A 25,241-nucleotide genomic window follows, 5' to 3' on the forward strand; every position below is an offset into this window, starting at 1 on the left:
AAAATGTAGAGAAGGGGTCTGAATACTTCCCGAATGCACTGTAAATACACAGCCGGTTGTGTTTTTTTGCTCATGATATCAATGAGCATTTCCTTATTGCCTTTATTACCGATGCAAGACTACCTAAATCCGTTCTGCGCATCAATAACACAAGGAATGTCAGAAATGTCAATGATCAAGCTTTTTTTGCACAATCTTTGTGACATAGCAGGTGTACCTGCCATTCCTGACCCTAGGTCAGTTCTCAATTATTTCTCTGATGTTTTTAACACTTTTGCTGACAAGCATGCTCCCAACAAAAGTTTAAGGGTAGGGATGGGCATCTTTGATGGGAATGGGGGGGGGGGGCACCAAAAATCTGACCTCATCATGAGGGGCTGCAGTGGCCTGCGGGCCTGCGTGTCCACATACATACCCACACATGTAGTCAGACCCTTTTGGGGGCCCTATGTGAAGAGGAAGTATTGTACATATTGGGATTAATTACACCGTTAGAATGTTGCAGTCAAAATGACTGCTCGTTAGCTTGAAGGGGCGTCCCTCAAGGCCCAGCAGTTCTATAGTTAAAGCATGGAAAGCAGCGCATGTACTTCCTCTTCACAAGGGCGGAAACCCTAGTGACAAATAACTACCGCATCGTGTCTGGCAAAAATATTTAAATAGTTGATAAAAATCTACTTTGCTCCTTAACCAGGAAATGTATAGTAAATTCATATCAATCAGGATGTAGATAAGGTCATAGTACCATCTTAGCTGCATCCTATGTTGTCAATGATATTGTATGTTCTATAGATAAAAAGCAGCATCGTTTATTGACCTGTCTAAGGCTTTTGACATTGTGGATGACTCATTGTTATTGAACATGTTGGACTTGATAGCAGCGCATGCGTTTAGTTAAATAAACTACATTATGGACAGATCTCAATATATAGTTGCTGACTGTGTCAATTTGCAATTCCTCGAGGTCACTAAAGGATTTCCTCATGCGTCAATTTTAGTACCTGTACTATTCTCATTATATATAAACAATATTGGTTGCTTAGTGAAAAACTGTAAACTTCACTTTTATGATGATGACACTGTGCAGTCCTCTACTGCCTCCTCTGTGAACCAGACTATCGCTGATCTTCAAGTACTGTGTTAGATGTGGTAGAGATGAATGAGAAGAGGACTGGAGTTAGACAACATCCGCATTGACACAACTTCTAAGTGTCTAACCAACGATCAGTCATACAGCCTCTCCACTGACGGGGAACATCGAGTGAAACCCTGTACAGACAAATGTATTGAAGACTACAAGAACTACATCACATACTTCACTGTGTCCTTGCCTGCAGAAGCACTTGAACTTATTCTGAGGGGAGATCCATTCCTGGTTGAAGATCTGGAATAGCAGACATCCTGAGAGGTGGCTATGGACACCAAGATCAGGGGATATCGATTTGGCAGATACTGCGCCATACTAACGACAGATGGTTGGTGTGTTAAGTACACTGGACACCAATCTAACCAGCGTTGCAGTCTGAGGTTCCCTTTACAAGCGCCAGGTCTCAAGCAAGGTCACATAACTATTATACAAGCAACCTCTGTTACAAAGGTGCACTGGCTGCATACAACAAGCTCAATAACTGAAGTTTTTATTGATGTGATAGCAATAATCTCTATATAGACCTACAGTATACAAGTAGTATGAATTTCCATGTAAATTGACAAAGTATATTGTATAGTATCATATGATGGTATTTTACTCAGTATTTATCTCCTTGTTTTACATCATATACACAATGATTTACTGTATTTTTCATTACAGTTTAAGATAATATACACTTCATTCATTCCTGAGGAGAAATGTATTATACAGTGGGGAGAACAAGTATTTGATACACTGCCGATTTTGCAGGTTTTCCTACTTAAAAAGCATGTAGAGGTCTGTAATTTGTATCATAGGTACACTTCAACTGTGAGAGACGGAATCTAAAACAAAAATTCCAGAAAATCACATTGTATGATTTTTAAGTAATTAATTAGCATATTATTGCATGACATAAGTATTTGATACATCAGAAAAGCAGCACTTAATATTTGGTACAGAAACCTTTGTTTGCAATTACAGAGATCATACGTTTCCTGAAGTTCTTGACCAGGTTTGCACACACTGTAGCAGGGATTTTGGCCCACTCCTCCATACAGACCTTGTCCAGATCCTTCAGGTTTCATGGCTGTCGCTGGGCAATACGAACTTTCAGCTCCCTCCAAAGATTTTCTATTGGGTTCAGGTCTGGAGACTGGCTAGGCCACTCCAGGACCTTGAGATGCTTCTTACGGAGCCACTCCTTAGTTGCTCTGACTGTGTTTCGGATCGTTGTCATGCTGGAAGACCCAGCCACGACCCATCTTCAATGCTCTTACTGAGGGAAGGAGGTCGTTGGCCAAGTTCCCTCAATACGGTGCAGTTGTCCTGTCCCCTTTGCAGAAAAGCATCCCCAAATAATGATGTTTCCACCTCAGTGCTTCACGGTTGGGATGGTGTTCTTGGGGTTGTACTCATCCTTCTTCTTCCACCAAACATGGCGAGTGGAGTTTAGACCAAAAAGCTCTATTTTTGTCTCATCAGACCACATGACCTTCTCCCATTCCTCCTCTGGATCATCCAGATGGTCATTGGCAAACTTCAGAGGAGAGGTTGGAGTCTGTTTGATTGAGTGTGTGGACAGGTGTCTTTTATACAGGTAACGAGTTCAAACAGGTGCAGTTAATACAGGTAATGAGTGGAGAACAGGAGGGATTCTTAAAGAAAAACTAACAGGTCTGTGAGAGCCGGAATTCTTACTGGTTGATAGGTGATCAAATACTTATGTCATGCAATAAAATGCATATGAATTACTTAAAAATCAGACAATGTGATATTCTGGACTTTTGTTTTAGATTGCGTCTCTCACAGTTGAAGTGTACCTATGATACAAATTACAGACCTCTACATGCTTTGTAAGTAGGAAAACCTGCAAAATCGTCAGTGTATCAAATACTTGTTCTCCCCACTGTATATGACACCGAGGAATTTCGGGCTGCAGACACCAAGGGATGTTTGAGTGATCCCCTACATCGATCCAGAAATATTTGTAAATCGGTAATTGTAAAGTGTATATATCAAAATAAAATGTGATTAATTAAAAACACATTATTTTATCAACTTTGAGACATAAACCATGACAGACTTGCCTGGTAGTGGGCCAGTGTGTTGAGTCTCTTCCAGTCATTGTCTATCTTGGTGGTGACGTCCTCATCCTGGAGAATGATCCTGGCCATCCTGCCCTGACGCCACTCTGAACACACATGGAACAGAAGGAGAGGGTGTGTTAGTGTCTGTTGCGTGACTCCAGATAGTGTTGGGAAGTGTATTAAGTGTATTTTGACGGCTTGTGTGCTTTTGTGTGCTTTTGTGTGCTTTTGTGTGTGTGTGTGTGTGTGTGTGTGTGTGTGTGTGTGTCTTACCCATGTCCATGTCTGAAGCCTTGGGTCTCTGGGAGTAAGGGCTTCCTTTCAACACAGCATCAAGCAGCTTTTCCTTCACCTGGGTCACCGTGTCACAGTTCAGCCCCTTTACCGCCACCTCCGGGGCGTTCTCATTCTCCGGGTTCACACAGTGTAGGGTCTAGGGGGGGGGTGCAAGGGTCAAAGGTTAGATTGGCGATGGGGAAGACTCACAGGACGAGAGGCTTGAAGCAGAGTGAAGTGTGGAAGACGTGTATTAAACCGCATACACGCATACATCTGTAGTCACGCTTGTAGCTAGCTACCTACTGTACTACCTAGCCAGCCAGAACGATCGCTGAAGCTGTACATAGTCCATCTGTAAATAGCCCACCCAATCTACCTACTTCATCCCCATATTTGTTTTATTTTATTTACCTTTCTGCTCTTTTGCACACCAGTATCTCTACTTGCACATCATCATCAGCTCATTTATCACTCTTGTGTTAATCTGCTAAATTGTAATTATTCGCTCCTATGGCCTATTTATTACCTACCTTCTCATGCCTTTTGCACACACTGTATATAGACTTTATTTTCTCTACTGTGTCATTGACTTGTTTGTGTTATTGGCTAGTTTATTGTTTATTGTGTCACACTGCTTTGCTTTATCTTGGCCAGGTTGCAGTTATAAATGAGAACTTGTTCTAAAACAGCCTAATAAAGGTGAAAAAAAGAAAAGACAAATGGTTCTCAGTTCAGTCAAAGAGAGAAAATGTAAAAGTGTTCCGCGTATTTCTGTGATTCAAGCTGTGTTGTGGTACTGACCAGGGTCTTGTAGTCAATCTGCTGTCTGATGAGCTTGTCCTCACTGAGCGAGTAGCGCGCCTCTCCTGTGATGGAGTCTATAGGCCCCTTCTCCATCTGCTGCTTGATGGCACAGTACAGCATGAACAGGGGCTCCCCAGCACACTCCTACACACAGGGTACACAGTACAGCATGAACAGGGGTTCTCCAGCACACTCCTACACACAGGGTACACAGTACAGCATGAACAGGGGTTCTCCAGCACACTCCTACACACAGGGTACACTGTACAGCATGAACAGGGGTCCTCCAGCACACTCCTACGCACAGGGTACACAGTACAGCATGAACAGGGGCTCCCCAGCACACTCCTACACACAGGGTACACAGTACAGCATGAACAGGGGTTCTCCAGCACACTCCTACACACAGGGTACCCAGTACAGCATGAACAAAGGCTCTCCAGCACACTCCTACACACAGGGTACACAGTACAGCATGAACAGGGTTCTCCAGCACACTCCTACACACAGGGTACACAGTACAGCATGAACAGGGGTTCTCCAGCACACTCCTACACACAGGGTACACAGTACAGCATGAACAGGGGTTCTCCAGCACACTCCTACACACAGGGTACACTGTACAGCATGAACAGGGGTCCTCCAGCACACTCCTACACACAGGGTACACAGTACAGCATGAACAGGGGTTCTCCAGCACACTCCTACGCACAGGGTACACAGTACAGCATGAACAGAGGTTCTCCAGCACACTCCTACGCACAGGGTACACAGTACAGCATGAACAGGGGTTCTCCAGCACACTCCTACACACAGGGTACACAGTACAGCATGAACAGGGGTTCTCCAGCACACTCCTACACACAGGGTACACTGTACAGCATGAACAGGGGTCCTCCAGCACACTCCTACACACAGGGTACACAGTACAGCATGAACAGAGGCTCGCTCTCCAGCACACTCCTACACACAGGGTACACAGTACAGCATGAACAGAGGCTCTCCAGCACACTCCTACACACAGGGTCAAATCAAATCAAATTTTATTTGTCACATACACATGGTTAGTAGATGTTAATGCGAGTGTAGCGAAATGCTTGTGCTTCTAGTTCCGACAATGCAGTGATAACCAACAAGTAATCTAACTAACAATTCCAAAACTACTGTCTTATACACAGTGTAAGGGGATAAGGAATATGTACATAAGGATATATATGAATTAGTGATGGTACAGAGCAGCATACAGTAGATGGTATCGAGTACAGTATATACATATGAGATGAGTATGTAGACAAAGTAAACAAAGTGGCATAGTTAAAGTGGCTAGTGATACATCTATTACATAAGGATGCATTCGATGATGTAGAGTACAGTATATACGTATGCATATGAGATGAATAATGTAGGGTAAGTAACATTATATAAGGTAGCATTGTTTAAAGTGGCTAGTGATATATTTACATCATTTCCCATCAATTCCCATTATTAAAGTGGCTGGAGTTGGGTCAGTGTCAATGACAGTGTGTTGGCAGCAGCCACTCAATGTTAGTGGTGGCTGTTTAACAGTCTGATGGCCTTGAGATAGAAGCTGTTTTTCAGTCTCTCGGTCCCAGCTTTGATGCACCTGTACTGACCTCGCCTTCTGGATGATAGCGGGGTGAACAGGCAGTGGTTCGGGTGGTTGATGTCCTTGATGATCTTTATGGCCTTCCTGTAACATCGGGTGGTGTAGGTGTCCTGGAGGGCAGGTAGTTTGCCCCCGGTGATGAGTTGTGCAGACCTCACTACCCTCTGGAGAGCCTTACGGTTGAGGGCGGAGCAGTTGCCGTACCAGGCGGTGATACAGCCCGCCAGGATGCTCTCGATTGTGCATCTGTAGAAGTTTGTGAGTGCTTTTGGTGACAAGCCGAATTTCTTCAGCCTCCTGAGGTTAAAGAGGCGCTGCTGCGCCTTCTTCACGACGCTGTCAGTGTGAGTGGACCAATTCAGTTTTTCTGTGATGTGTATGCCGAGGAACTTAAAACTTGCTACCCTATCCACTACTGTTCCATCGATGTGGATAGGGGGGTGTTCCCTCTGCTGTTTCCTGAAGTCCACAATCATCTCCTTAGTTTTGTTGACGTTGAGTGTGAGGTTATTTTCCTGACACCACACTCCGAGGGCCCTCACCTCCTCCCTGTAGGCCGTCTCGTCATTGTTGGTAATCAAGCCTACCACTGTTGTGTCGTCCGCAAACTTGATGATTGAGTTGGAGGCGTGCGTGGCCACGCAGTCGTGGGTGAACAGGGAGTACAGGAGAGGGCTCAGAACGCACCCTTGTGGGGCCCCCGTGTTGAGGATCAGCGGGTTGTTGCCTACCCTCACCACCTGGGGGCGGCTCGTCAGGAAGTCCAGGAAGTCCCGTACCCAGTTGCACAGGGCGGGGTCGAGACCCAGGGTCTCAAGCTTGATGACGAGCTTGGAGGGTACTATGGTGTTGAATGCCGAGCTGTAGTCGATGAACAGCATTCTCACATAGGTATTCCTCTTAGGTATGTATCTTAGGTACATAGGTATTCCTCTTACACAGTACAGCATGAACAGAGGCTCTCCTGCACACTTCCACACACAGGGTACACAGTACAGCATGAACAGGGGTTCTCCAGCACACTCCTACACACAGGGTACACAGTACAGCATGAAGAGAGGCTCTCCTGCACACTCCCACACACAGGGTACACAGTACAGCATGAACAGGGGTTCTCCAGCACACTCCTACACACAGGGTACACAGTACAGCATGAACAGAGGCTCTCCTGCACACTCCCACACACAGGGTACACAGTACAGCATGAACAGGGGTTCTCCAGCACACTCCTACACACAGGGTACACAGTACAGCATGAACAGAGGCTCTCCTGCACACTCCCACACACAGGGTACACAGTACAGCATGAACAGGGGTTCTCCAGCATACTCCCACACACAGGGTACACAGTACAGCATGAACAGGGGTTCTCCAGCACACTCCCACACACAGGGTACACAGTACAGCATGAACAGGGGTTCTCCAGCACACTCCTACACACAGGGTACACAGTACAGCATGAACAGAGGCTCTCCTGCACACTCCCACACACAGGGTACACAGTACAGCATGAACAGGGGTTCTCCAGCACACTCCTACACACAGGGTACACAGTACAGCATGAACAGGGGTTCTCCAGCACACTCCCACACACAGGGTACACAGTACAGCATGAACAGGGGCACACACACTAAGTATAGTATAGTATAAGCTGATAGGGGCCAGTATCCCATCTATCTGTCATTTCAGCATCTCAAAACCAATAGGAAACACTGTAGTCTTGAAGGACGACATTCAAGACAATGAGTACGCTTCATTTTTTGAGAAAAAACTATACTAAGTGCATACCAATCTGCTGCTGGCTACACGGTGCCACACAGCTAAACCATGGGGCCTAGCCCCTCGCTTAGCCATTCAACAGCTATTGGTGCAGTGACAAGTGACCCACTCCAGAGTAGTAGTTTGTCCCTTGTGCATTTTAACCTGGGGAAAAACAGTCTTTAACAAGGTAAAACATGTGAAAATGTACACTGCGCTTGGGGAAAACGTTGGGAGAACGCTAGTGTCAGTTGATAGAGGAGTTAATGGAAGGTTAACGAGTCAGGAGTGAAAAGTGCTGGAGAAGCACTCTGCTACATGAAATGTGTCAACGAGGCAATGCAAGGCGGGCGGGCTGGAGGGCCTCTCTCCTCCCTCTCGTTTTTCTCCCATTTTCCCTCTATTGGTCCGACTACCACTTAGCACAGTGATTCTCACCTCCAACTCTTGCTAGTTCATATTCCTCCTCATCTTCCTCTGTCCAGCCAACTGCAACGGTGCCTTTGTGTTTTTTCTCTCCTTTCCTTGACATTTTAGATATTTCAATTCATAGCAAAAAGGAGTTTGAAAGTGCTGGTGAACAACCCAAAGTGTACTGAGCTGCTCCTAGTATTCTTTGTGGCCTTCTACACTCTTCCTCTTCCCCCCATCCATATCCCTCCTGCTGCTCCCACCTCGTTACCGTCTGCACTAATTAAACAGACAGACAGCTGTTAACGAGACGTACACACACACACACACACCCTCTAGTAGCTCGGGAACCAGCTATTATGGGTTGCTTTTGATGCACCTAGCCAAAAATGTGAATCACACGCTTGGCAGGACCCCTAGAGGGGTTGAAGAAGCTGTCCAGTAGGATGCAAGTTTTTACAAACACCTGTCTGAACTGAAATGAAAAACAACTAATTGAGAGAAAGACTCCCGATCACCTGTGTCACACAGAGGCTGTCTGATGCACTCTCTCCATTCCAATAAGCCTCAAATCTGAACAATGCACACGCTTTCACTTTCTCTCTAGAAAACCCTGAAAGGGGCACTGCGTTAGGGGCGAAAACACACAAACAGTCACGCCTTAAAACCACTTCACATGAAGGTAGAATACTCTTTTACAACTGGGTAGAGAGAAGTTGGAACATAAAAGGTAAAGAGAGGTCAAGGATAGGGAGCATTGTAGCCCTCTCCCTGTGCCTTATCTGCTCCTGCAGCTAGGAGATACTGACGTTTAGCCGGCAAGCTAAATTCCCTAGCGCTCTTTCATTCTCCAACAGCACAAGCAGCATTAGCGAATAACAGAACCGTAGAAAGCTTATTAAAAAGCCTGTTTGGTGCGGCTGAGTGTTCATTAAGGCATGCAATGACAAACATTTCAAAACGTTTCAGTACATAAAGTGAAAATAAGCTCATCTTATTGGATGAATCCAGGTTGTCCCTCTCTGTTTCAGTCCATTTTCCTTGGTTGCTGCCGAATGAACGCAACCCGAGTGCATCACTGACAGACTTACCTTGAGGAACTTGTAGAGAAGGAACGTGAACCAGTTGGTGAGCATCTTCTCAGCCACCGACTCCGTCCTATAGGAGAGCGGGAGAGAGAGAGAGAAAGGGAGAGAGAAGATAAATTGAGTTGAATCTCATGTTCTGGCTTGGCAAAGCGTTAAACGTCCAAAACACAGGACTGATAGAGGAACGATTGTACAAGGGTTTGAGATTTTCCTCTTAGGGACCAACCCTAGTGTTTGGTCGCTAGTAATTGACGGAGATTACAAACCATTATCCCTGCTAGTAACTGAAGGAGATTACAAAACATTATCCCTGCTAGTAACTGAAGGAGATTACAAAATATTATCCCTGCTAGTAACTGAAGGAGATTACAAATCCTTATCCCTGCTAGTAACTGAAGGAGATTTACAAACCATTATCCCTGCTAGTAACTGAAGGAGATTACAAATCATTATCCCTGCTAGTAACTGAAGGAGATTTACAAACCATTATCCCTGCTAGTAACTGAAGGAGATTACAAACCATTATCCCTGCTAGTAATTGAAGATTACAAACCATTATCCCTGCTAGTAACTGAAGGAGATTACAATCCATTATCCCTGCTAGTAACTGAAGGAGATTACAATCCATTATCCCTGCTAGTAACTGAAGGAGATTACAAACCATTATCCCTGCTAGTAACTGAAGGAGATTACAAACCATTATCCCTGCTAGTAACTGAAGGAGATTACACACCATTATCCCTGCTAGTAACTGAAGGATATAATAAACCATTATCCGCCGGGAAAAGGCATTTAATGTGGATGATCACTTACATGAAATTATTCCACTTTAAGTGGTTAGGTTATATCCTGCAATTACACCCCCCCCCCCCTTCTCTCCATACACAAACAAATGAACTCCAATAACAAAACCCACAGTTCTTTGTTTAAAAAAAGCAAACCCACCAATCTTCATTAAAAACACAGCAATTAATTAGTTAACTTCTCTCGCTAATCACCAACCTGGAAAGTTAAAAGGCATTGTAATTCATGTGACTTACTCCATCTAATACAAATGAACAGAGACGAGGGAAGTGTGTCTGTAGGGAAGGGACTTCACCCTCCCCGTCCTCAACCTCCTACCTCTACCTCTACCTCTACCTCTCTCACCCACCCCGTCCTCTACCTCCTACCTCTCTCTCTCTCACCCTCCCCGTCCTCAACCTCCTACCTCTCTCTCTCTCACCCACCCCGTCCTCTACCTCCTACCTCTACCTCTCTCTCACCCACCCCGTCTTCTACCTCTACCTCTCTCTCTCTCACCCACCCTGTCTTCTACCTCCTACCTCTACCTCTCTCTCTCTCACCCACCCCATCCTCTACCTCCTACCTCTACCTCTCTCTCTCTCACCCACCCCGTCTTCTACCTCTACCTCTCTCTCTCTCACCCACCCCGTCCTCTACCTCCTACCTCTCTCTCTCACCCACCCCGTCCTCTACCTCCTACCTCTCTCTCTCTCACCCACCCCGTCCTCTACCTCCTACCTCTCTCTCTCTCACCCACCCCGTCCTCTACCTCCTACCTCTACCTCTCTCTCTCTCTCACTCACCCCCGTCCTCTACCTCTCTCTCTCTCTCTCACCCACCCCGTCCTCTACCTCCTACCTCTACCTCTCTCTCACCCACCCCGTCTTCTACCTCTACCTCTCTCTCTCTCACCCACCCTGTCTTCTACCTCCTACCTCTACCTCTCTCTCTCTCACCCACCCCATCCTCTACCTCCTACCTCCTACCTCTCTCTCTCTCACCCACCCCGTCCTCTACCTCCTACCTCTACCTCTCTCTCACCCACCCCGTCTTCTACCTCTACCTCTCTCTCTCTCACCCACCCCGTCCTCTACCTCCTACCTCTCTCTCTCACCCACCCCGTCCTCTACCTCCTACCTCTCTCTCTCTCACCCACCCCGTCCTCTACCTCCTACCTCTCTCTCTCTCACCCACCCCGTCCTCTACCTCCTACCTCTCTCTCTCTCACCCACCCCGTCCTCAACCTCCTCCCTCTACCTCTACCTCTCTCACCCACCCCGTCCTCTACCTCCTACCTCTCTCTCTCTCACCCTCCCCGTCCTCAACCTCCTACCTCTCTCTCTCTCACCCACCCCGTCCTCTACCTCCTACCTCTCTCTCACCCACCCCGTCTTCTACCTCTACCTCTCTCTCTCTCTCACCCACCCCGTCCTCTACCTCCTACCTCTCTCTCTCTCACCCACCCCGTCCTCTACCTCCTACCTCTACCTCTCTCTCTCTCACCCACCCCGTCCTCTACCTCCTACCTCTCTCTCTCTCACCCATCCCGTCCTCAACCTCCTACCTCTCTCTCTCTCACCCACCCCGTCCTCTACCTCCTACCTCTACCTCTCTCTCACCCACCCCGTCTTCTACCTCTACCTCTCTCTCTCTCACCCACCCTGTCTTCTACCTCCTACCTCTACCTCTCTCTCTCTCTCTCTCACCCACCCCATCCTCTACCTCCTACCTCTACCCTCTCTCTCTCTCACCCACCCCGTCCTCTACCTCCTACCTCTACCTCTCTCTCACCCACCCCGTCTTCTACCTCTACCTCTCTCTCTCTCACCCACCCCGTCCTCTACCTCCTACCTCTCTCTCTCACCCACCCCGTCCTCTACCTCCTACCTCTCTCTCTCTCACCCACCCCGTCCTCTACCTCCTACCGCTCTCTCTCTCTCACCCACCCCGTCCTCTACCTCCTACCTCTACCTCTCTCTCACTCACCCCGTCCTCTACCTCTCTCTCTCTCTCTCACCCACCCCGTCCTCTACCTCCTACCTCTCTCTCTCACCCTCCCCGTCCTCAACCTCCTACCTCTCTCTCTCTCACCCACCCCGTCCTCTACCTCCTACCTCTCTCTCACCCACCCCGTCTTCTACCTCTACCTCTCTCTCTCTCTCACCCACCCCGTCCTCTACCTCCTACCTCTCTCTCTCACCCACCCCGTCCTCTACCTCCTACCTCTACCTCTCTCTCTCTCACCCACCCCGTCCTCTACCTCCTACCTCTCTCTCTCTCACCCATCCCGTCCTCTACCTCCTACCTCTAACTCTCTCTCACCCACCCCGTCCTCTACCTCCTACCTCTCTCTCTCTCACCCACCCTGTCTTCTACCTCCTACCTCTACCTCTCTCTCACCCACCCAGTCTTCTACCTCTACCTCTCTCTCTCTCACCCACCCCGTCCTCTACCTCCTACCTCTCTCTCACCCCCCCGTCCTCTACCTCCTACCTCTCTCTCTCTCACCCACCCCGTCCTCTACCTCCTACCTCTACCTCTCTCTCTCTCACTCACCCCGTCCTCTACCTTCTACCTCTCTCTCTCTCACCCACCAAGTCTTCTACGTCCTACCTCTACCTCTCTCTCTCTCACCCACCCCATCCTCTACCTCCTACCTCTACCTCTCTCTCTCTCACCCACCCCGTCCTCTACCTCCTACCTCTCTCTCTCTCTCACCCACCCCGTCTTCTACCTCTACCTCTCTCTCTCACCCACCCCGTCCTCTACCTCCTACCTCTCTCTCTCACCCACCCCGTCCTCTACCTCCTACCTCTCTCTCTCTCTCTCTCTCTCTCTCTCTCTCTCTCACCCACCCCGTCCTCTACCTCCTACCTCTCTCTCTCACCCACCCCGTCCTCTACCTCCTACCTCTACCTCTCTCTCTCTCACCCACCCCGTCCTCTACCTCCTACCTCTCTCTCTCTCACCCACCCCGTCCTCTACCTCCTACCTCTCTCTCCATCACCCACCCCGTCCTCTACCTCCTACCTCCTACCTCTCTCTCTCACCCACCCCGTCCTCTACCTCCTACCTCTCTCTCTCTCACCCACCCCGTCTTCTACCTCTACCTCTCTCTCTCACCCACTCCCTCCTCTACCTCTCTCACCCACTCCCTCCTCTACCTCTCTCACCCACTCCCTCCTCTACCTCCCTCACCCACTCCCTCCTCTACCTCTCTCACCCACTCCCTCCTCTACCTCTCTCACCCACTCGGTCCTCGACCTCTCTCACCCACTCGGTCCTCGACCTCTGCTGACTGTTCAGATTTGTTTGTTTTTATTTTTCCTTCCTTCCTGTCCAAACAGTAGAGGAGAAATAGAAGAGATGAGAGGAGAGAGGGACAAGAGAGTAGAGGAGAGGTAGAAGAGATGAGAGGAGAGAGGGACAAGAGAGTAGAGGAGAGGTAGAAGAGATGAGAGGAGAGAGGGACAAGAGAGTAGAGGAGAGGTAGAAGAGATGAGAAGTAGAGGAGAGGTAGAAGAGAGGTGAGGAGAGAAGGAGAAGAGATGGAGAGCAGAGGAGCGGTAGAAGAGAGAGAGGAGAGAGGCAGGTAAAAAGTAGAGTGGACCAAGGACAGAACAAGCTTTTGGCCACTACCTGACCTGATACTAGTGGACAACAACTCCTTAATAATCAGGCTAGTTGTGTGCGAGCGCTCGCCCATGCGTCATCTTCATATTACTGGGGAAAGAGTAACCATGACAGCGTATTTCCACATCTCTCCAGAGGGCCTTTTTGTGACATCATGCCAATTTCACCGTGGCAGCAGACTGGCTCAACGTTGTTTATTTGATTAGATTTTAATTACGTGTCTCTCAGTGGAGACGGGAAAACATCCAGTTTTTATAATTTCATGTTTAATTCCCATTTATTTGGAGCTGGTCCATTTCTCTCTCTTTATGTGTCTCTATAATTTATTTTTCTCTCTCCTTTTCTTCATGTCTCTCACTCTTTCTCAGGCTCTCCCCTTTTCTGCCTAACATTCCATTCTCTCACTCTCTCCTCATTTCTCTCTTTCTCTCTCTTGAGCTCACTCTACCTCCATTTTTCTCAGTCTGTAATCTGTCCTTCGTAATCTGTCCAAGTACTCTGTTTCTCCCTTTCTCCTTCTGTCTTTCCCTCTCTTTCGACACTCCACACCCACACCTCCTTTCACGCTTTCTCCTTCTCCACCTCCCTCCGTCTGTTTGGTTTAGTAGTTATTTCTGCCCTGTCTGTCTGTCTGTCTGGGCCCCCTCAGGGAGACCGTGTGTGCGCTCAGGGGTGTAATCCTTTCTGACAGAGACAGGGCTGAGGCGGAGAGGAGAGGGGGAGGAGGAGAGGTAATGCATTCACCTCAGGCGGACCTTAAAAGGTAGGCTACAGTCACTGGCAGTCTACAGCAACCCTCTATAATCTCAGCACACATTACAATGGCTAACTGCTAACTGAAACGGCTAACTTGTTCACTCATAATCTTTGTGGACCTTTGCTATGGCAGATCCATCCTCTCTCGTTCCTGTCCACCAGGCTATTGCTGATCAATCCTGTCTCGTTCCTGTCCACCAGGCTATTGCTGATCAATCCTGTCTCGTTCCTGTCCACCAGGCTATTGCTGATCAATCCTGTCTCGTTCCTGTCCACCAGGCTATTGCTGATCAATCCTGTCTCATTCCTGTCCACCAGGCTATTGCTGATCAATCCTGTCTCGTTCCTGTCCATCAGGCTATTGCTGATCAATGATGTCTTGTTCCTATCTACCAGGCTATGGCTGATCAATCCTGTCTAATTCGTGTCTACTGATCAATCCTGTCTCGTTCCTGACTACCAGGCTACGGCCGATCAATCCTGTCTCGTTCCTGTCTACCAGGCTACGGCCGATCAATCCTGTCTCGTTCCTGTCTACCAGGCTCAATTCTACACTCTATAGGGTACGCGAGTGTTTCAACTCATCATCAAGCTTTGATGATTTGAATCCGCTGTGTAGTGTTATGGCAATAACTAAAACCTGCACCCCTTGGGGTCCACTGGATCGACTTTGGAAAATGCTGGGATACGCAAATAGCCTAGCCCAACCCACGTTTACTCATACCTTAACCCAGGTAGGATGTACCTTCTGAGCAGCAGCTTGTGGAGGTTCTTGCTCACCAGGTTCTCACCCCCTCTTCCCCCCTCCGATACACAAATAGCCCAACCCAACACAAAAGTGGACCATACCTTCTCAACAGTAGCTTGGGGTGGTTCTTGCTCTCCAGGTTCTTGTCAATGAGGTCAGACAGCAGCTGTTTCAACACCCCTGTGGCGTATTCCATCTCTCCCTGGAGCGCAGTCATGACCAGCGATGCCACGTTGCCGCGGTCGCGCATAGAGAAGGAGCGTTGAGCCTCCAGCGTGCGGATAAAGGTCAACAGGAAGTGCTTCTTGGTGAGCAGCTGGCCGAACAGGGTGAGACCCTTCTCCACATTGGCCTGGACCTATAGTAAGAGAGGGTGTGGGAGGGAGGAAGAGAAGGGTGGAGAGAGAGAAAGAGGGTTGGTGGACAGAGCACTTTTATATACTTTCTATGTCCTAAATTACAAATACAGTACATGACGAAAAGTATGTGGACACCTGCTCATCAAACATCTCATTAATATGGAGTAGGTCCCCCTTTGCTGCTATAACAGCCTCCCCTCCTCTGGGAAGGCTTTCCACTAGATGTTGGAACATTGCTGCGGGGACTTGCTTCCATTCAGCCACGAGAGCATTAGCGAGGTCGGGCACTGATGTTGGACAACTAGGCCTGGCTCGCAGTCTGTGTCAGAATTCATTCCAAAGGTTTTTGATGGGGTTGAGATCAGGGCTCTGTGCAGGACTGTCAAGTTATTCTAAACCCATCTCTACAAACCATTTCTGTATGGACCTCACTTTATGCACGGGAGCTTTGCCATTCTGAAAAATCATCTAGAATGTCATTGTATGCTGTGGAGTTAATATTTCCCTTCACCGGAACTAAGGAGCCTAAACCGAACCATGAAAAACAGAATCAGACCGCTATTTCTCCTCCACCAAACTCCAAAGTTGGCATTATGCATCCGACTGCCAGATGGTGAAGGGTGATTCATCACTCCAGAGAACGCGTTTCCACTGCTCCAGAGTCTAATGGTGGGGAGCTTTACATAACTCCAGCCGATGCTTGGCATTGAGCATGGTGATCTCAGGCTTGTGTGCGGCTGCTCGGCCATGGAAACCCATTTCATGAAGTTCCCGATGAACAGTTATTGTGCTGATGTTGCTTCCAGAGGTAGTTTGGAACTTGGTAGTGAGTGTTGCAACTGAGGTCAGATGATGCGCTTCAGCACTCGGCGGTCCCACTCTGTGAGCTTGTGTGGCCTACCACTTTGCGGCTGAGCTGTTGTCGCACCAAGACGTTTCCACTTCACAATAACAGCACTTACAGTTGACCGGGCAAGCTCTAGCAGGGCAGAAATTTGACAAACTGAAAGTCACTGAGCTCTTCAGTAAGGCCATTCACTAGAGGCCGACCGATTACAATTTTTTAACACCGATACCGATTATTGGAGGACCAAAAAAAGATACAGATTAATTAGCCGATTTATTATATATATATATATATTTATATATATATAAATATATATATATATATAAATATATATATATATATATATAATATATATATATATATAAATATATATATATATATATAAATATATATATATATATATATATATATATATATATATATATATATATATATATATATATATAAATATATATATAAATATATATATATATATATAAATATATATATATATATATATATATATATATATATATATAAATATATATATATATATATATAAATATATATATATATATATATATATATATATATATATATATATATATATATATATATATAAATATATATATATATATATATATAAAATATATAAATATATATATATATATATATAAATATATATATATATATAAAATATATATATATATATATATAAATATAATATATATAATATATATAAATATAAATATATATATAATATATATAAATATATATATATAAATATATAAATATAAATATATAAATATATATATATAAATATAAATATATATATATATATATATATATATTTGTAATAATGACAATTACAACAATACTGAATGAACACTTTTATTTTAACTTAATATAATATATAAATAACATCTATTTAGTCTCAAATAAATAATGAAACATGTTCAATTTGGTTTAAATAATGCACTTTTACTTTCTTGGAGAAGAAAGTAGAAGTGCAATATGTGCCATGTAAAAAGCTAACGTTTAAGTTCCTTGCTCAGAACATATGAAAGCTGGTGGTTCCTTTTAACATGAGTCTCCAATATTCCCTGTTAAGAAGTTTTAAGTTGTAGTTATTATAGGACTATTTCTCAATACCATTTGTATTTCATATACCTTTGACTATTGGATGTTCTAATAGGCACTATAGTATTTCCAGCCTAATCTCGGGAGTTGATAGGCTTGAAGTCAAACAGCGTAATGCTTGAAGCAGAGCGAAGAGCTGCTGGAAAACGCAGGAATGTTGTGTTTGAATGAATGCTTACGAGCCTGCTAATGCCTACCACCGCTCAGTCAGACTGCTCTATCAAATATCAAATCATAGACTTAATTATACTATAATAAACACACAGAAATACGAGCCTTAGGTCATTAATATGTTCAAATCAGTGAACTATCATTTCAAAACAAAACGTTTATTCTTTCAGTGAAATACGGAACCGTTCCGTATTTTATCTAACAGGTGGCATCCCTGAGTCTAAATATTGCTGTCACATTGAACAACCTTCAATGTTATGTCATAATTATGTAAAATTCTGGCAAATTAATTACGGTCTTTGTTAGGAAGAAATGCTCTTCACACAGTTTGCAACGAGCCAGGCGGCCCAAACTGCTGCATATTCCCTGACTCTGCTTGCACAGAATGCAAGAGAAATGACACAATTTCCCTAGTTAAAAGAAATTCATGTTAGCGGGCAATATTAACTAAATATGCAGGTTTAAAAAAATAAACTTGTGTATTGAATTTAAGAAAGACTATATTTTTGGTTAGGTACACATTAATGCAACGACAGTTCTTTTTTCGCGAATGCGCTTGTTAAATCATCACCAGTTTGACGAAGTAGGCTGTGATTTGATGATAAATTAACATGCACCGCATTGATTATATGCAACGCAGGACAAGCAAGTTAAACTAGTAATATCATCATCAACGTGTAGTTAACTAGTGATTGTGTTAAGATTAATTGTTTTTTATAAGATAAGTTTAATGCTAGCTAGCAACTTACCTTGGCTCCTTGCTGCACTCACGTAACAGGGAGTCAGCCTGCCACGCAGTCTCCTCGTGGAGCTCAATGTAATCGGCCATAATTGCCGTCCAAAAAGCAAATTACCGATTGTTATGAAAACTTCAAATCGGCCCAAATTAGTCAGCCATGCCAATTAATCGATCAACCTCTACCATTCACATACACTGCATGCGCACACATTCTTACATTCACATTCACATACACAGCACGCAAACACACACACATACACAGCACGCACACACACAATACACCTGAAGACGCAAAAACATTACTTTCGGATGTATGAGTAAAGCTACTACCCTATCCAGTTCTACCATCCTCCAACCATTTCTCTTTATCTATTTCACCCCCTCTCTATCCACCTCTATTTCTCCCTCCCTCCTCCCACTACCCCCCGCCCCTCTCTTCCTCCCCTCTCTCTCCAAATAGAACACCGGGTCATCTTGAGAGGAGCGAGTGTCTGGTCGTCTTGTAGGAAGGTGAACCTCATGGCCAAATAAGAAATTGATCTGTGTGCTACAGCGGAGGCTGATTGCATCTGGGATACAAATGAAAACCTGATGCTACGCGCCAGAGAGACAGACGTGCAAAATAGTCAGTAGATATGCTGCTAGTCGTGCTCCTCTTTCCTCTTCTCACCTCTCAACCCCTCAGAGGTGATACCATACAAAACATGTACCAGACTGGTCAGTGCACCTACTATTGAGTCTGCAGGTTGGTGTGATGGTATTGTAATGTGTGTGGGGTGGGGTTGTGTTTGATGGTATTGTAACAGGTGTAGGCAATGCTATCTTGACGTGGCGATGTGGTGCAGTTGAGTGATAGATACATCACTTCTCTTGGCTGGTGAAGAAGTAGAATGCAATGGCAGAGTGTTGCATTGAATATGTGAGAGCTGTTTCTCAGGCCCTAGCCATGCTATGGCCTTGTTAAGGCAATCTAAAAGTCTCTCAGTTCCACAGAGTGTTCGGTAGGTCCAGGGCCCGTATTCACAAAGTGCTTCAGAGTAGAGTGCTGATCTAGAATACATTTAGCCTATTAGTTCACAATAAGACGGGGGGACCTGATACTAGGTTAGAAATAGGGGAGCTGGGAATCCCTATAACAAATCAGGACTCCCACATAAGAATTAAAACAAAGTGGCCCCGCCCCCATTTGTTTTTTTTTTAAGAGTTCAATATCTGACACTCCCAAGAGTCAATGCATAACACTGGGTGTTACTGACCCTTACCTTCATCTCCTTGAGCACGAGGTGGACCTCCCACTCTCCATCCCTCTATCCCTATTCCCGCTTATCCATCTCTCTCACCCTCTATCACTATACAGTTACTGACCCGTACCTCCATCTCTTTAAGCACAGGGTGGTCCTCGATTCCGGGGAAGAGGACCCTCATGGCGTAGGTCCTGTATTCCAGGAAGGGGATGCCTGTTCCGTCCAGCTCCTGGGTCAGCTCATGGATGTCTGTCTGCAGCTCTGCAAAGGCTGGGTGGAGGAAGATAAATAATTAATCTATTGTTATGTTAATAATGATTATCTTGTTGTCCAAAGAGGGCTGGACACAACTCAAAGTGATGGCAATCATACTAAACATCCCCCAAAAAGTCCAACTATTACAACGGTGCTATATAAATCAAATACACACACACACACACACACACACACACACACACACACACACACACACACACACACACACACACACACACACACACACACACACACACACACACACACACACACACACACACACACACACACACACACACACACGATGGTGCCGGAGAAGGCAGACGTTTTACGTGCCCCCAACCGATTGAGATTTTTTGTTTGTTTATTTGCGTTGTTTGTCAATTATTTTTGAAACTTATTTTGTACATAATGTTTCCTCTATCGTCTCTTATGACCGAAAATAAATAGACATCAGGACTGCGATTACTCACCACTGACTGGCAGAATCCTTTTTTTCATTTCACGACTCTGACGAGACCGACGCGAAGGATATATTTTTTTATTTAACTAGGCAAGTCAGTTAAGAACAAATTCTTATTTTCAATGATGGCCTAGGAACAGTGGGTTAACTGCCTTGTTCAGGGGCAGAACGACAGATTTTTACCTTGTCAGCTCGGGGATTCGATCTTGCAACTTTTCGGTTACTAGTCCAACGCTCTAACCACAAGGCTATCTGCCAACCCTTATATACTGCTTCTTCGGGAACAGGCCCTGATCCCCGAGATCTGCGTGAAGAGGAGGTGGAGAAAGAGGGGCCGAAGGGCGGGCTGTCTTCTGAGAATTTGTAGGCGATCGAATAAACCCCTACTTCCCTCCATTCTGCTAGCAAACGTGCAATCCTTGGAGAATAAAATCGACGAGATACGCGGAAGACTAAAGTACCAACGGGACATTAAAAACTGTAATATCTTATGCTTCACAGAGTCGTAGATGAACGACGACAATATCAACATACAGCTGGCTGGTTTTACGATGTAACAGCAGGAGAGAGCAGCAGCATCTGGTAAGCAAGGGGCATCGGACTATGTATTTCTATAAAAAACAGCTGGTGAACGATATCTAAGGAAGTCTTGAGCTATTGCTCGCCTAGGTAGAGTATCTCATGATAAGCTGTAGACCACACTATCTACCTAGAGAGTTTTCATCTGTATTTTTCGTAGCTGTTTACATACCACCACAGTCAGAGGCTGGCACAAAGACAGCATTGAATGAGCTGTATTCTGCCATAAGCAAACAAGAAAATGCTCACCCAGAGGCAGCGTTCCTTGTAGCCGGGGACTTTAATGCAGGGAAACTTAAATCCATTTTACCAAATTTCTATCAGCATGTTAAATGTGCAACCAGAGGAAATAAAACTCTGGACCACCTTTACTCCACACACAGAGACTTATACAAAGCTCTCCCTCGCCCTCCATTTGGCAAATCTGACCATAATTCTATCCTCCTGATTCCTGCTTACAAGCAAAAATTAAAGCAGGAAGCACCAGTGACTAGATCAATAAAAAAGTGGTCAGATGAAGCAGATGCTAAGCTACAGGACTGTTTTGCTAGCACAGACTGGAATATGTGTGACTGTACGTACATACCACAAACAGAAGCCATGGATTACAGGGAACACTTCCGCACTGAGCTAAAGGCTAGAGCTGCCTCTTTCAAGGAGTGGGACTCTAACCCGGAAGCTTATAAGAAAATCCCGCAATGCACTCATACGAACCATCAAACAAGCAAAGCATCAATACAGAACTAAAATCAAATCGTACTACAACGGCTCTGACGCTCATTGGATGTGGCAGGGCTTCACAGCCGAGAGCTGCCCAGTGACACAAGCCTACCAGACGAGCTAATCTCTCTGTGTTCGCTTCGAGGCTATTGGCACTGAAACATGCATGAGAGCACCAGCTGTTCCGGAAGACTATGTGATCATGCTCTCTGCAGCCGATGTAGGTAACACCTTTAAACAGGTCAACACAAGGCTGCAGGGCCAGATGGATTACCAGGATGTGTACTGCTAGCATGCGCTGACCAACTGGCAAGTGCCTTCACTGATATTTTCAACCTCTCCCTGTCCGAGTCTGTAATACCAACACGTTTTAAGCAGACCACCATGGTGCCTGTGTCCAAGAACACTAACATAACCTGCCTAAATGACTACAGACCCGTAGCACTCACGTCTGTAGCCATGAAGTGCTTTGAAAGGCTGGTCAGGGCTCACATCATCCCAGAAACCCTAGACCCACTCTAATTTGCATACCGCCCCAACAGATCCACAAATTATGCAATCTCTATTTCACTCCACACTGCCCTTTCCCACCCGGACAAAAGGAACACCTCTGTGAGAATGCTATTCATTGCCATTCAACACCATATTGCCCTCAAAGCTCATCAATAAGCTAAGGACACTGGGACTAAAGAGAACGAGAACGCCCCCATTAACATCAACGGGGCTGCAGTGGAGCAGGTTGAGAGCTTCAAGTTCCTTGTTGTCTACATCACCAACAAACGAATATGGTCCAAGCACACCAAGACAGTCGTGAAGAGAGCACGACAAATCCTATTCCCCCTCAAGATTTGGCATGGGTCCTAAGATCCTCAAAAGGTTCGACAACTGCACCATCGAGAGCATCCTGACTGGTTGCGTCACTGCCTGGTACGGCAACTGCTCGGCCTCCGACCGTGTGGCTCTACAGAGGATAGTGCGAACGGCCCAGTACATCACTGGGGCCAAGCATCCTGGCATCCAGGACCTCTATACCAGGCGGTGTCAGAGGAAGGCATTTTTATTGTCAATTACATGAAGTTGATGCAAAGAGTCAATATTTGCAGTGTTGACCCTTCTTTTTCAAGACCTCTGCAATCCGCCCTGGCATGCTGTCAATTAAATTCTGGGCCACCTGATGACAGCCCATTCTTGCATAATAAACGCTTGGAGTTCGTCAGAATTTGTGGGGTTTTGTTTGTTCACCCGCCTCTTGTGGATTGACCACAAGTTCTCAATGGGATTATGGTCTGGGGAGTTTCCTGGCCATGGACCCAAAATATCGATGTTTTGTTGAGAGCCACTTAGTTATCACTTTTGTCTTATGACAAGGTGATCCATCATGTTGGAAAAGGCATTGTTCATCACCAAACTGTTTGTGGATGGTTGGGAGTTGTTGCTCTTAGAGGATGTGTTGGTACCATTCTTTATTCATGGCTGTGTTCTAAGGAAAAATTGTGAGTGAGCCCACTCCCTTGGCTGAGAAGCAACCCCACACATGAATGGTCTCAGGATGCTTTACTGTTGGCATGACACAGGACTGATGGTAGCCCTCACCTTGTCTTCTCCGGACAAGCTTTTTTCCGTATGCCCCAAACAACCAGAAAGGGGATTCATCAGAGAAAATGACTTTATCCCAGTCCTCAGCAGTCCAATCCCTGTACCTTTTGCAGAATATCAGTATGTCCCTGATGTTTTTCCTGGAGAGAAGTGGCTTCTTTGCTGCCCTTCTTGACACCAGGCCACCCTCCAAAAGTCTTCTCCTCACTGTGCGTGCAGTTTCACTCACACCTGCCTGCTGCCATTCCTGAGCAAGCTCTGTACTGGTGGTGGCCCGATACCGCAGCTGAATCAACTTTTGGAGACGGTCCTGGTGCTTGCTGGACTTTCTTGGGCACCCTGAAGCCTTCTTCACAACAATTGAACCACTCTCCTTCTTGATGATCCGATAAATGGTTGATTTAGGTGTAATCTTACTGGCAGCAATATCCTTGCCTGTGAAGCCCTTTTTATGCAAAGCAATGATGAAGGCACGTGTTTCCTTGCAGGTAACCATGGTTGACAGAGGAAGAACAATGACTCCAAGCACCACCCTCCTTTTGAAGCTTCCAGTCTGTTATTCAAACTCAATCAGCATGACAGATTGATCTCCAGCCTTGTCCTCATCAACACTCACACCTGTGTTAATGAGAGAATCACTGACATGATGTCACCTGGTCCTTTTGTGGCAGGGCTGAAATGCAGTGGAAATGTTTTTATGGGATTCAGTTCATTTGCATGGCAAAGAGGGACTTTGCAATTAATTGCAATTCATCTGATCACTCTTCAAAACATTCTGGAGTATCTGCAAATTGCCGTCATACAAACTGAGGCAGCAGACTGTGAAAATAAATATTTGTGTCATTCTCAAAACTTTTGGCCACGACTGTACATAATACCTCAACTAACCGGTGCCCTCGTACAGTGACTCTGTATTGGTACCCCCATGTATATAGTCTCACCATTGTTATTTTATTGCTGCACTTTAATTACTTGTTTCTTTATTTCTCCATATTTGTTTTTTAACTGAAATTGTTGGTTAGGGGCTGTTAAGTAAGCATTTCACTGTAAGGTTTACACCTGCTGTATTCGGTGCCTAATACAATTTGAGTTGATTCAATAACAGAATGAAAATGAACTTAAACATAGTCAAAATATATACACACTAACAGATGTGATTGCAGCCACACTCACACTAACCAGGAGCTCTCCACACAGCACAGTGCCCACATGATATATCAGTGTCCTGCTGTTGATACACATGTTCCACTCTCCACATGCATGTGTCATGTGACCCATTCTATGTCCCCTCCATTCCTTTCAGTGGCATCTAAAGAAGTGGGGGGAATCTTTCTGTATTATGCAGATATGTCTCTTGTGGCCTAATCTTGACTAAAGAAACCCCACAAACAAAGAATGAAATAAACACCTTGCCAAACAGATGGCTTGTGTCACCTTCATCCCTCTCTTTCCAGTCCTCCCTCTCTTTTTCTCTCTGCAAGGAAGAGTCTCAGAGGTCAGCCTATCCATCTCTGTGACCTCCCTCTCACTCTATCCGTCCCTCTGTGACCTCCCTCTTCTCTCTATCCATCTCTGCCCTCTGTACCTGTATCACCCTCTCACCTACCCTCTTCTCTCTATCCATCTCCGCCCTCTGTACTTGTATCACCCTCTCACCTACCCTCTTCTCTCTATCCATCTCTCCTTCTCTGTGGCTCTAACCATCTCTCCCTATATCTGTACAACATCTAGGTTCTTTGAAATGCAGGACAGATGCTGCCGTATGACTTCCCTTATGGATCCCTCCAACTTATACTTCCTCTCATTCTCTCAGTCTTTCCCATCTCCTTCTCTTTTACTGTACTTACGGAACCCTCAAACCTCTCCAACCTCACCCTCTACTCTGGTGCTGCCATTCTCTTTATCTGTCCTTATGGAACCATGATATCAATCTACTCCCTTTCTAGTCTCTTTCTTTCTGTATCTACGATTTACTTTCTCTCCATCTACTCCTTTTCCAAACAGACAAACACACTGACAGTATCATTGGCCTACGACCGG

General features: G+C 45.7%; 1 protein-coding gene across 2 annotated transcripts in view; it reads right to left on the reverse strand.

The window, feature by feature from the left end:
• Window positions 1-25,241, reverse strand: part of LOC118399705 (plexin-A1-like) — a 365,392-nt gene that overhangs the window by 8,220 nt on the left and 331,931 nt on the right. The window contains exons 21-26 of one of the 2 annotated variants that reach the window (XM_052473927.1): window positions 19,716-19,858; window positions 15,211-15,467; window positions 9,190-9,256; window positions 4,300-4,446; window positions 3,493-3,652; window positions 3,220-3,323 (exon numbers count right to left, since the gene is read on the reverse strand). In XM_052473927.1, the coding sequence (XP_052329887.1) occupies window positions 3,220-3,323; window positions 3,493-3,652; window positions 4,300-4,446; window positions 9,190-9,256; window positions 15,211-15,467; window positions 19,716-19,858 (878 nt within the window). Of the gene's footprint in view, window positions 1-3,219; window positions 3,324-3,492; window positions 3,653-4,299; window positions 4,447-4,791; window positions 4,854-9,189; window positions 9,257-15,210; window positions 15,468-19,715; window positions 19,859-25,241 lie in introns of those variants that run through there. The other variant, XM_052473928.1, reaches the window with a different exon arrangement.

This window comes from Oncorhynchus keta, chromosome 21 (assembly GCF_023373465.1).
Source record: "Oncorhynchus keta strain PuntledgeMale-10-30-2019 chromosome 21, Oket_V2, whole genome shotgun sequence".
NCBI lineage: Eukaryota > Metazoa > Chordata > Actinopteri > Salmoniformes > Salmonidae > Oncorhynchus > Oncorhynchus keta.